Source organism: Canis lupus, chromosome 27, assembly GCF_011100685.1.
Source record: "Canis lupus familiaris isolate Mischka breed German Shepherd chromosome 27, alternate assembly UU_Cfam_GSD_1.0, whole genome shotgun sequence".
NCBI lineage: Eukaryota > Metazoa > Chordata > Mammalia > Carnivora > Canidae > Canis > Canis lupus.
The window spans coordinates 46,344,609-46,358,489 of record NC_049248.1 but is presented as its reverse complement, the minus strand read 5'-3'; the positions used below and the strand labels follow the sequence as shown (position 1 = coordinate 46,358,489).

Below are 13,881 nucleotides of genomic sequence, written 5' to 3'. Positions count from 1 at the left end.
CCTCACATTATTTTAATGATTAACTTCTTCTATACTTTATTCAATGTTTTTCACAGTAATTAGCACAGGAAAAAAGTGCATGAAAATCCAGTTGAGGGAATGATTGCCCAAAAATGTTTTCAGGTCTCTATATACCACTTTGGTTTTTTATATTAGGATTTAGCAACTAGCAATGTCTCAAAGCAATCTACAACGCCTTATATATTTGCTATAAAATTGTTTGTTTCTTTTTATTATTACTTCCTCTCAATAAAACACACATAACATTTTTGATTCAAAACGAAAATTCAAGAAGTTACTGTGGCCGAGTTCAAAAAGGGTGTTGCCTGTGTTCTGCTCTAGGATTTTGATGGAATCTTGTCTCACATTTAGATCTTTCATCCATTTTGAGTTTATCTTTGTGTATGGTGTAAGAGAGTGGTCTAGTTTCATTCTTTTGCAGGTGGATGTCCAATTTTCCCAGCACCATTGATTGAAGAGACTGTCTTTCTTCCAGTGGATAGTCTTTCCTGCTTTGTCGAATATTAGTTGACCATAAAGTTGAGGGTCCACTTCTGGATTCTCTATTCTGTTCCATTGACCTATGTATCTGTTTTTGTGCCAGTACCACATTGTCTTGATGACCACAGCTTTGTAGTACAACCTCAACTCTGGCATTGTGATGCCCCCCAGCTATCGTTTTCTTTTTTAAAATTCCCCTGGCTATTCGGGGTCTTTTCTGATTCCACACAAACCTTAAAATAATTTGTTCTAACTCTCTGAAGAAAGTCCATGGTGTTTTGATAAGGATTGCATTAAACATGTAAATTGCCCTGGGTAACGTTGACATTTTCACAATATTAATTCTGCCAATCCATGAGCATGGAATATTTTTCCATCTCTTTGTGTCTTCCTCAATTTCTTTCAGAAGTGTTCTGTAGTTTTTAGGGTATAGATCCTTTACTTTTTTGGTTAGGTTTATTCCTAGGTATCTTATGCTTTTGGGTGCAATTGTAAATGAGATTGACTCCTTAATTTCTCTTTCTTCAGTCTCATTGTCAGTGTGTAGAAATGCCCCTGACTTCTGGGCATTGATTTTGTATCCTGCAATGCTACCAAATAGCTGTATGAGTTCTAGCAATCTTGGGGTGGAGGCTTTTGGGTTTTCTATGTAGAGTATCATGTCATCGGCAAAGAGGGAGAGTTTGACTTCTTCTTTGCCAATTTGAATGCCTTTAATGTCTTTTTGATGTCTGATTGCTGAGGCTAGGACTTCTAGTACTATGTTGAAAAGCAGTGGTGAGAGTGGACATCCCTGTCTTGTTCCTGATCTTAGGGGAAAGGCTCCCAGTGCTTCCCCATTGAGAATTGTATTTGCTGTGGGCTTTTTGTAGATGGTTTTAAAGATGCTGAGGAATGTTCCCTCTATCCCTACACTCTGGAGAGTTTTGATCAGGAATGGATGCTGTATTATGTCAAATGCTTTCTCTGCATCTAATGAGAGGATCATATGGTTCATATGGTTCCTGGTTTTTTTCTTGCTGATATGATGAATCACATTGATTGTTTTACGAGTGTTGAACCAGCCTTGTGTCCTGGGAATAAATCCTACTTGTGGGGAATATAAATAATAGTGAAAAGGAATAGAAGGGAAGGGAGAAGAAATAGGTAGGAAATATCAGAAAGGGAGACAGAACATGAAGACTCCTAACTCTGGGAAACGAACTAGGGGTGGTAGAAGGGGAGGATGGTGGGGGGTGGGGGTGAATGGGTGATGGGCACTGAGGGGGGCACTTGACGGGATGAGCACTGGGTGTTAATCTGTATGTTGGCAAATTGAACACCAAAAAAAATAAATTTATTATTAAAAAAAACAAAATGAAAATTCAATTCAACATGCTGAAAACTTAGCAAATTGGAAAACACTGTTTAAAAAAAATAAGTTGGGCATTGGGTCCTCTGAGTGGCTCAGTCAGTTAAACATATCATGCTTGGATTTGGATTAGGTCATGATCTCATGAATTATGCATCATGTGACCGAACCACATGTCACACTGTGCTCAGCGAGGAGTCTGATCGAAATTTTCTCCCTCCTCCCACCCAACATACTCTCACTTTTTCTCTTTCTCTCCCCCTCAAATAAAAAGAAGAAAAAAAAAAAAGAAATGGGGCATGATTTTCAATTATTAGTGATTGTGTATAGTGCCAAGAGTGATTCTAAGACAAATACAACACAAAATATTGTTTATGCAGCATAATAACATATAAAAGTCAGGTTCAGCAGTAAGCCATGAAAATAAATAGAAATCAATTCTGTGAAACAAAATCATATGTGAGATAGTGTGAAGATTCAACTTCAAAAATGTTTCCCAAATATCCAGGATATCTCCAATATCCAGGACATTCAGAATTAACAATGGTGAAACAAAATCATATTTGATATAGTGTAAGTTCATATTGAAAAATGATTCTCTAATATCCTGGACATCTCCAATATCCAGGATGACTAGAATAAACAATATTCTAGGTACCTCACCTGGAAAAAGTTCTGATAACATTGCTATGATATTCAGGAGAATAAGTTTCAAAAATAGCCACAAGAAGTATGACAGTAAATAGACATAAAATCAACAGTGGGAAAGAAAAATCAAACAATTGTATTTTTCTTCTCAAGAAGTTTTTTTAGAGCTTCTTTAACATCTTTGTTTCTCAGGGAGTAAATCAAAGGATTCAACATGGGAGTGACTAACGTATAACATAAAGAAGCCACTTTACTCAGCTCAGGAAATCTGTCAGGAGTGAGATACATAAAAAAGACAGCACCATACAGGACACTCACGACTCCTAGGTGAGAGCTGCAAGTGGAGAAAACTTTCTTACGTCCCTCAGTGGATCTTATCTTTAGAACTGTGGACACAATATACAAGTAAGAAATAAGAATAACTATGATAGTAGGCAAAATAATGATGGCAGATAAGGAGAAAGAAATTATCCTGTTGATGAACAGATCAGAACAAGATATCCTCTGAAGTGGACGAGTGTCACAGTAAAAGTGGTCAATGGCCCGGGAAGCACAAAAAGACAAAGTAAATGTCAAGCTTGTCTGAAGAACCGAGCTGATGCAGCCACAAAAATAGGAACCAGCCACCAACTGAATGCAGAGACGCGTTGACATCTGGACGGAGTAGAGGAGTGGGTTGCAGATGGCAATGAAGCGGTCATAAGCCATGGCAGCCAGGAGAAACCCCTCAGCCACAATGAAGAGGGCAAAGAGAAAGAGCTGGGTCGCACAGCCTGCAAAGGAGATGGACTTGCTCTCAGACCAGAAGTTGATCATAGCCTTGGGGGCAATTACAGAGGAGTAGAAGAGGTCAATGAAGGAGAGGTTGCCCAGAAAGAAATACATCGGTGTGTTCAGCCTGGGATCAGTCAGGATAACGGCCACCATTCCAACATTCCCCAGCAGGATCATGGCATACACAAGCAGGAAGAGCAGGAAGAGGAGAATGTAGAGCTCGGGGCGGACCCTGAAGCCTACAAGAATGAAGTCAGTCACTTCTGAGCCATTGCTTGTTCCCCTGTCACCCATGGCAAAAACCTGCGAGATGCACGGGGAGAAATACACAAATGAACCTGGGCTTTGAGCCAGCTACAAATACTCATTACAGAATTATGACTTATGAATGTATTCTAGTCATCACTCATTGTAACTTCATAAAACTACTGTGACTTAAACTTAAGCCATTGCTACTGATGATGAATCAAAAGGTTAGCTTTATGTCCCTCTCTCTATAAGTAGGAGAATCAGATTTTGTTCTCTGAATCTAATGCAACTCCTTTCCACCCAAATGCCTTTCATATCTGCAGGTATTACTTCTGTGTATGTTTCTGACTCATGATTTCTGCAATATATTCATTGTCATGAAGAAGTGATCAGAAGGGAGCACAAACAATTTAGCAGATGACATTTGGGAAGGAATTACAATACCTGTGTCTGAAGATAGGGAATTCAGTAGCCTGTTTTAGGATAACCTAACTTTGAATCATTAAGCTACATTACATACCAACATATATAAAGAAAGTGACTGAATTTTAAAATGACCTAAGAGAAACATACTTACTTTTTGTAGGTAATGGAAATTTTGAATTTTGATGTAACTTTATTTACTCACTAAGATCAAAGTTGTGCACAAATAAACACAAACATTATTACAGTTCAAATGCTGGGATTTCTCTCCTAGGTAGGCCTCTAAAACCCCTTTATAATGATCATTTCCCTGCATTTCCGCAGCCTGAAGCTCATAGTTTTTTTTAAAAAGGTCTATAAGTAGTCTGGATGGAGGAGTTACTTTAGAAAAGATACTGAGAAAAGCAGAAAGAGAAAGAAGAAAGAAAAAAATAAGAAGAAAGAAAAATAAGAAGAGAAAGGAAGAGAAAAAGAAAGATAAAAAAGAAAAACAAGAAAGAGAAAGGAAGAAGAAAGAAGAAAGAAAGAAAGAAAGAAAGAGAAAGAAGAAGAAGACTAGAAAAGAAGAAGAAAGAAAGAAAGAGAAAGAGAAGAACGAAAAAAGAGTCACGCCCCCATCCCTCCCCCACATCACGCAATCACCCCCCTCCTCCCTCCACTCCCCCATCCTCCTCCAGCCCCTCCCAAACCCACCTCAGCCCTACCGACCTGCCTCAAGACAGAACTACCAAGAACAGAACGAAAATACTCCCAAAATATACATGAAGGATTGTTGATTACATTCTTATTTGTCCAGAATATGATTTTCACACATTCATACCTCATTTCCTAGACAGCTCAAGGAAGGATTTGAACTGATTGTGTTAAAATAGGGTCACTCTGTCCTCTCAGGCTCTATATGCATGGTTCTGCAATAATAATAATAATAATAATAATAATAATAATAATAATAAAGCACTTTTTATATGCCAGCCACTTTTCTAAATGCATTTATAGTAGCTCTTTTAATCCATACAACCATACTCTGAGGTGTGTACTATTCAGTTTCCTAGTTTACATGTGGGGAAACTAAGATACAAAGAAATGAAGTCTGTTCATTAGCTACCTACAAGGTCAGAATTGGCCTTTGTAGACAAAAAAAAAAAAAAAAAAAAAGAAAGAAAACCTGGCTCCAGTATCCATGCATTCTTAATCACTGCAGATTACCGCCTTTTATAATAATCTGTTCTGATTCCTTTACCTGATTTACCTCTTTTTGTACTTGAGTTCAATTAAAGTTTCTTATCCCCAAAATAAATTCTCCAATCTCTCAACCTAGATTAAAACACTTCTGCATAATCATGTTCCCAATGATAGTAGCTATTATCATCATATTTTCATATTCCTAATAAATATGAATGAGTTCTTCCTTAAGATCAAAATTTCAACTTGTCTTCATATATGCCAGCACAACAACCTTCTGTGTCTGGCAGAAGGCAATTAATCAACATCTATTACACAGATATATATGGTGAATATAATCGAACAACCAAAATCAGAAAAACTTGAAGACTTGGAAACACTCAGATGGTTAGCAGAGCTTTAGGTATAAGTATAGGAACATCCAGGGCTACTTTTCACACTTACTAACTGGGATCCCGGACTAAGTGACTTATGTAACTTGCCTATATCCTCTATATAACCTACTTACAGTACTTAAGTTACCGATGGAACTTCTGGCGAGGTACTATACCACTGTATCCTCACATAAACCAGGCATGAAAACAATATACCTCCCAAAGTTTTCTTGGAGGTAAATATTTAGACAATGCATGTAAATAACTTAGTACCATTTATGACAGGATAAGTACTTGGCAGATATTAACTGTTATTATTTTTATCTTAACTTTCTGTGCTCACTCTATGATGCACACCAAAATAGTAAGCACCAATTTGGTTGAAAATTAATAATATGAGTATTGGGATATTATTTTTTGGATAAACCATTCTAAGTTGAGAGAAGAAATCAGAGAAATTGTTAAAAGATTAAAAAGAATAAGGAAATCTGAGAGAAGTGTAATATCTTGCCCAAGAAAGAGATGGCTGACAGAGAAGTGGCAGGGTGTCTTACTGTTATACTTTCATTAATCACCAGTTCCATCAAAACTTAAATATAGAAAAAAAAACTTAAATATACAAATCATTGTAACATAAAAGAGCAAAATTTTAAATAGATAATACTTGACATCTGAAGAGGCATAAAATACTTACTCAGAAGGTGAAAAGACACCCTGAGGTAGTCATGAAATGTTTCTTAAGTATATTCTATTTGTCTTCTTCTAATCTCCTCCAGGGATAAGATTGTAGAACATTTTAACTATCCAGATTTATTCTTATCAAACTTGTTCTAATGTTAAAAAGTTTATGCCCAAAGACATTTATACCTAGAAAAGAGTCTCTCCTAGAGCAAGCAGCCAATAAACAAATAGTCAGTTGATGAATAATTATTTGTAAAACTCACGTTTCAAGATTTACTCTTACCTTATATTGATATTTTGTCAGATTCTGAAAATGAAGCAGCAGAATCCCAATGTTTTCCTGTTCTTATTGTTTTAATTCTAGAGATGGCAAACATAAAGTCAATCAATGACCATGCTACAAGTACTAAACAACTTTTATGTCAAGATAAAATGAATCCCTCCCCCCCAAAAAAACTCCAAATCCATGTTTATCATTCCAGTTTTAGTTCTTCCCATAGAGAAACTGGACTAATTTCCCCTGTTGCTCTATTTAGACAACTACACTTTCCTTAGGTAATTGATTTCTTGAAAAATGATATATAGTCCTTTGTGGAAGAGGCACAAGGTGAATTTTTCCAATGTGCTTTGCTAATACTGAAACAGTTCCAGGAATTGTATACAAAGGGAACGTGAGGAATCAACCGGCAGGATATTCTTTGTCCTGCATTCTTGGATGCTGAATGCTTTTAAAGAGGTAAAGTGGATTGTCTTGGATATGGAGATAGAGGTCCTGAGCCATCTGGAATCTCAGAGAATCCACCAGAATATCAGCAGCAGTCATCCATACTGGCTTTGGTTTTGCCATAATGGTGTAACTTTTTGAAATAATTACAGCATTGAGGTTTCTCTTACCTTCTGGGACATAGTCCTCTGGGAGAGAAGGAAGCATCAGTAAGTTACTAAGGTACCCAGGCTCTAAGCCAAGCTCCTGAGGATCACAGAGGCTCTAGTATTGGGGGGGGATAGGAAGGAAGAAAAGAAGGAAGGAGGGAAGGAAGGAAGGAAGGAAGGAAGGAAGGAAGGAAGGAAGGAAGGAAGGAAGGAAGGAAAAAGGAAAAGGAAAGGGAAAAGGAAAGAGAAAGAGAAAGAAAAAGAAAGGAAAATGAAGAGCTTAAACTTACTAGGAGTCAAAATACAACAGTTTATTTTTTTACTTTTCTTGTTGTGTGAGTCCTTTGAGAGGGACCAAAATGATCTTTTAGTCTTAATTTCTCCACTGAAAAAGAAACATTTCCATTTATTATTACAGCAAACCATGTGGTAGGCTAACTGACACAGATATGAAAGAAAATATTATGTTATGAGACATATTTTTAGAGAAATTTTTATTCCTAGTCATAAAATTCATTCATTTTCACTTAAAACTCTCCATATTTATCCTTTAGCTATATTTTTTCAATGATAATTGATAATTAGAAGTACAATAAAAGGGGCCCCAGGGTGACTCAGTCATTCAAGCATCTGCCTTTGGCTCAGCTCAGGATCCCAGGTTCCTGGGATGGAGCCCCAGGTCTGCCTCCTGATTCACAGGGAGTCTCGTTCTCCCTCTCCCTCTACCCCTCTCCCTGCATGTGTTCTTTCTCTCTCATTCTGTCAAATAAATAAATATATTTTTTTAAGTACAATAGTATGGGGATCGTATGGGATAAATTAACCCTGCAAATGCCCTCTAATTACTTAAAGTAGAGGTTAAATAATGATTAACTTAATCTACATTAGCTTCACCTTGTAATCTTAATTACCTGAAAGTTGTTTGTTGAGGTGTCAGGTACTAAGTAATATCTCAACAGTCACTGTATAAATTTCAAATAATTTTTTAAATTGTTCTATATCAGTCCAAAAAAATCTTAATTTGTGTATGATAAAAATTACATCATTGAGTAACTGTCATAAATACATTTTATGTACTATAGTAATGGTAAAGAGGAAGGAAATAATGGTAGCTTCTAAATCCTCACATATGCATCCTATCAAAGACAATAGTTGATATTTTCTTTCCATATTCTCCTTGTTCTCAACAATAAACTCAGAATCCATAAGCTACTTACTGATGGGGTCCTTCAAAGTCCACTGATGAAGTCCACTGATGGGACCGTTGTGGTCTTGCCATGTTGAACCGCTCTACTTGTTCATTAATATTTACCATCAAACACGATGGTGTTAGGAGGCATCCTGGAAAATTCCCTGGGTTACTGCTACACACTCCCCCCCCCTCCTTTCCATTAATATCTTTTGCTAAATCACTAAGAGTTACCCAAAAGAATACAAAGCATTTTGTTTACCTGTTGGTTCAGTGAAATGAATACCCAGGGGACAGGAGCAATTGCTATGTCTCCCAGTAAAATGTTCTCTCTGTTGAGCAGTAAGTATACTAATTCAGAAAAGCATAATGTCAAAGAAACAGCAAGGGGGGAAAAGGGTGAGTAAGCAGGTTTTAGTGTGGTAGCTGATACTGCTTTTTTGACCCAAGGTACTTGGGCCAATAGTCTGATTATGGCATAAATGGCCTCATATATTGTTTGCTAACACAGAGTACAGATCATATCCTGGAGACAACAACCCAACTATATAAAGTGCTAAGAGCCAGTTGGTCCAACAACTGAATCCCCTATAAGTGATTCCACCATTCCATAAGTTCACTTGATTCTGCTTGATGAGGCACATGATGATTCCACTGAATTCCATAAGAATGAATGCCCTGCCTAACTTCTGTTCTTGTAAAGTGAGTGCATTGCCCTAAAGCTGTCCTACAATGTGGTATAATAGTGAATAAGGCATTTGTTGAGTCCTGATACAGTGGTATTAATAGAAGCAATTGGGCAAAAAGTACAAAATAACAACTAGAACAGAGCCTGGGCAAATGACTACCCATCCTTGATGGAAAAACCAGTGTTCAAACTGAAGCATGATGACTGGCTGGTAGCCCCAGGTTATGATATTTACATTTTTTGTTGTAGGAAGAATACTTACCATGAGACCTACCCTTTCAAGGAATTTTTGTGTGCAATAGGGCATGGTAGCTCTGCACAGTGTTATACAGCATCTCTAGAGTATGTTCAACTTGAGTAATTTAAATAGGTTGAATCCCTTTGAATAGCAATTCCTCATTTTCTTCTCTTCTCAGCCCCAAGCAATCACCATTCTACTCTCTGCTTCTATGAGCTTGGCCTCTTGTCTTTTCTTTGAGCTTGGTTTCTTGAGATACCTTCTAGAATTGGAATTATAGAGTATTTGCTGTGATTGGCATTTTTCACTTACTGTAATGGTCTCCAGGTTCATCCACGTTGTCACTGTGGCAGAATTTCCTGCATTTTTTATGCCAAATAATGTTCCACTGGATGTATATGTCACATGGTCCTTCCATCCATCAATGAACATTTTGTTTTTCTCCGTATATTTTTGATGACCATCATCAGGAAATTGTGCACTTACTGAAGGTAATTACCAGGGCAACCACATTAAGCAATCCATGTTGTGAACCCTAGCTCTACTACCATGACTATATTATTGCTGAGAACCCGTGATAAAGTAGATGGTAAAGAATCTGGAAGATAATGGGTCATTGCCTTTACCAGGTTACTGATAACCTGATCCATATTTGATATGAATTACTCAGTAGTCTTGTGAGAAATTAATATTCTCAATTCCTTTTATCATTCAGGGAAGTCCTTTCATCTACTAACAGACCACGGGGTCAGTAATCCTTCACTCTTGCTGCATTCAAGTTCCTGGTTATCGACGTAAACCACTAGTCCACTGGCCCTAAATCAGAGTAAATATGTGTCCCACACTATATTCCAGACAAGAAAATAACTATGCAGGTGGAAATGGTATGTCTGTTAATAATATCTTCCTTACAAGTGTCATTAGGAAATAACTTTGAGTTGGACTAGGATGCTGCCATAGTAGTCCATTTCCAGCCAGTGCTTGTGTCACATGAAGCACAACCTATAAATCTGGCTCAATTTATTTTTTCTCCCTGCATCAGGCTCCCTGCTTGGCTGGGAGTCTGCTTCTCCTTCTCCTCCCTGTTCATACTCTATCTTTGTCTCTCCATCTCAAATAAATAGATAAAAATCTTTTTAAAAATTTTTTAAAACATACCCTTAATAGGGTATTTTGTACTCTAAATTTTTTTTGAGTTTTTAATATGGTTGCTTCCTTTCTTTGTAATTCATGATAACATGGTAGTAATGAGTGTGAAATTATGCTACAAATAATTATTTATGATTGCCGTGCTCCCTCTGTTTAATTAGTTTACCACAGTTATTTCAGTGCCCTCGTTTGTAAGTCCACAATATAGTTAATTGTCAAGTCAAAAAGAAAAGCTCAATCTTCCTAAAATTATGTACAGGTAAATATATTTAATGTAATTATATTTCATTGATTGTGTAACATTCATGATCAGTAGAAACATGGTCATGTACAAAGATTGATGCAAGATTTTAATTAATTTTCATAAAACTATTACATACGTAAAAAGACAAGTAATAAATATATGGCAAAATAATATTTTCATGTTGCAGGGGATAACTCAACACCACATAAAACTAGAAGTTTAAAAAAAAAAAAACTAGAAGTTTAAACCCAATTTGGTATTCATTTCAAATATTAATATCAAATTAAGATTCAGCCATCTTAATGCATACACAATTTTCTTATTGAGAAGATAGTTTTAACTTAAAATAATAATTATCCTTCCCCCTTATGTATTTATTTTCTTATTTCATTGGCTATAATGCTATATATAATACATATGATAAAAATATAATATTAAAATCAAAAAGGAATAACACTCTCAAACTTATTTACAATGATGAGATTATCCTGATGCCAAAACCACAGAAGTACACTAGTAGAAAACTATAGGTCAATATCCATGATAAATATAGATGCAAAACTTCTCAATAAAATGCTAGCAAATACAATTCATCAGCACTTTAAAAGGATTGTTCATCAGGATCAAGTGATTTATCTTTGTTTATGCACGAGTGGTTCAACATATGCAAATCAACCAAAGTGATACAGTACATTAACCAAAAGAAATAATCCTATAATCATATTAATAGACACAGAAAAATCATTTGACAAAACTCAACATCTATTCATGATACAAACTGTTGCCCTATTAGTCACAAAGGAACATATGTCAACAAAATAAAGTCCATATATGACAAACCCACATCATCATCAATGATAAAAGGTTGAAAACTTTTCCTCTAAGATTGGTAACAACACAAGAGTGTCCTCTCTCACTATTCTTATTCAATATGGTACTCACTAGAGTGATAAGGCAAGAAAAATAAATAAAAGGTATCAGAATTGGAAAGGAAAAGATAACACTTTTTCTATTTGCAGGAAACATGATTTTATATTTAGAAAATCCAAAAGCTTCAACCAAAAGCCTGTTATATCTAAACAATTCAGTAAAGTTGCAGAATACAAAATTAACATGCAAAAATCAATAGCATTTCTATGTGTTAGCAAATAATTTTCTAAAAAAGAAATAAAGAATTGGTATAATTTATGACACATCAAAAACAATCAAATATTTAGAAATAAATTTAAGGAGGTAAAAGATCTCTGCTGAAAACCACAAGATATATATTTCAAAAATTAAAGAAGACACAAATAAATGGAAAGCTAACCCATGTTCAGGGATTGGAAGAATTAATATTATTAAGGTACTGATACTATCAAAAACCATATAGATTCAATGCAATCCCTATCAAGATTCAGTGACATGCTTTACAGAAACAGAAAAAACACTTAAAATTTACATGGAACCATGAAAAACAAAGAAATCCTGAAGGAGGTGGGAAAGAGGTATCCAGTTCCTGATTTCAAGATACACTATGAAGCTATTGTTATGAATACAGTATGGTGCTGTTGTAAAAACCACCACCAACAACAAAAACAATGGAAGAGAATTGAAGACCCAGATTTAAATCCAAATCAACTAATAATTGACCAAAGAGCCAGATATACTCAATGGAGAAAGATGCTTTGTTTAATAAGTTGTGCTATGTTGAAGAAAGAAGAAGAAAAGAAAGAAAGAAAGAAAGAAAGAAAGAAAGAAAGAAAGAAAGAAAGAAGAAAGAAGAAAAGAAAAAGAAAGAAAGAAAAAGAAAGAAAAAAAGAAAGAAGAAAGAGAGAAAGAAAGAAAAGAAAGAAAGAAAGAAAGAAAGAAAGAAAGAAAGAAAGAAAGAAAGAAAGAAAGAAAAATGATAATTGGATATTTACACATAAAAGAATGAAATTGGTCCCATATCCATTTTTTTCTTTAAAGATTTTATTTTATTTTTTATTTATTCATGATAGACATAGAGAGAGAGGCAGAGACACAGGCAGAGGGAGAAGCAGGCTCCATGCAGGGAGCCCGACATGGAACTTGATCCCGGGACTCCAGGATCACGCCCTGGGCCAAAGGCAGGCGCCAAACCGCTGAGCCACCCAGGGATCCCCGAAATTGGTCCCATAACTTACACCACTCATAAAAATTAACTTGAAATGGGTTAAAGACTTAAATTTAAGACTTGAAACATACAGAAGAACATAGGAATAAACTTCTAAACGAGGGTCTTTGTAATAATTTTTGGATATGGCCTCTAAAGCACAAGCAACAACATCAAAAATAAACTAGTGGGATTACATAACCTAAAGAGCTTTTACATAGCGAAAGGAAACATCAAAAAAGTGAAGTGATAACCAATAGAGTGGAAAAAAATTATTTGCAAACCATATATCTGATAAGAGATTAATATCCAAAATGTGTCAAGAAATCAAACAACTTGTTAGCAAAAATAAATAACCCAATTTTAAAATAGATGACAGATGAAAGACATTTCCCCCCCAAAAAAAGATATACAAAAGGGAAACAGGTACATGAAAAGATGCACAACATCATTGATCATTAGGATGATGCAAATTAAAACCACAAGGAGATATCACCACACACCTGTTATATGCCCATTATCCAAAAAAAAAAAAAAAAAAAAAGAGAGAGAGAGAGAGAGAAATAACAAATGCTAGTGTAGATGTGGAATGTGGAGTAAAGGGAACCCTTGTGTACTGTTGGTGACATTGTCAATTGTCACAACCACTATGGAAAATAGTATAAAGAATCCTCAAAAAATTAAAAATAGAACTATCATATTATCCAGAAATTCCATTGGGAGTACAACCAAAGGAAATGAAAATATTAACTCAAAAAGATTTCTACAGCCCCATACACATAGTAGTGTTGTTTGCAAACAATGAAAGTGATTGTAAACGACCTAAGTGTCTATTGATAAGTGGGTGGATAAAGAAGCCATGCAATATATACAATACTATTCATCTAAAATAATGAGGAAATCCTACCATTTGCAACAACATAAATGGACCTTGAAGACATTATGCCAAGTGATATAAATCAATGAAAACAAATACCATATAATGTCACTTTCTGTGAAATATTAAAAAAAAGAAAAAGAAACATGTAGAAAAAAGAGATCAGACTTGTGGTTACCAGAAGCAGAGGGTAGATAATTGCCATAGTCCGTGTTGTTGCTGCTTTTGTTGTTTGGTTCATTCATTGTTTTGTGGTTTTATTGTAGCAGCTTCCAGGAGAGAAGGACCATTCTCACAAACATTGCAAGTTTTTCTATCCCTCTC

General features: G+C 35.6%; 1 protein-coding gene and 1 long non-coding RNA gene across 2 annotated transcripts; both read right to left on the bottom strand.

Annotated features, from left to right (window-relative positions):
* Positions 1-2,626: 2,626 nt before the first annotated feature.
* On the bottom strand, positions 2,627-3,568 carry OR9K2 (olfactory receptor family 9 subfamily K member 2). Its single transcript, NM_001389077.1, has one exon. It carries the CDS (start codon positions 3,566-3,568, stop codon positions 2,627-2,629), a length of 942 nt encoding a protein of 313 aa, NP_001376006.1.
* Positions 3,569-4,765: 1,197 nt separating this feature from the next.
* On the bottom strand, positions 4,766-8,677 carry LOC111092866. The gene is made up of 5 exons (XR_005380208.1): positions 8,508-8,677; positions 8,274-8,397; positions 7,078-7,171; positions 6,467-6,543; positions 4,766-4,854 (listed from the first exon to the last, which is right to left on the bottom strand). It is a non-coding gene; the product is annotated as an uncharacterized LOC111092866 (long non-coding RNA).
* Between the last annotated feature and the right edge of the window lie 5,204 nt (positions 8,678-13,881).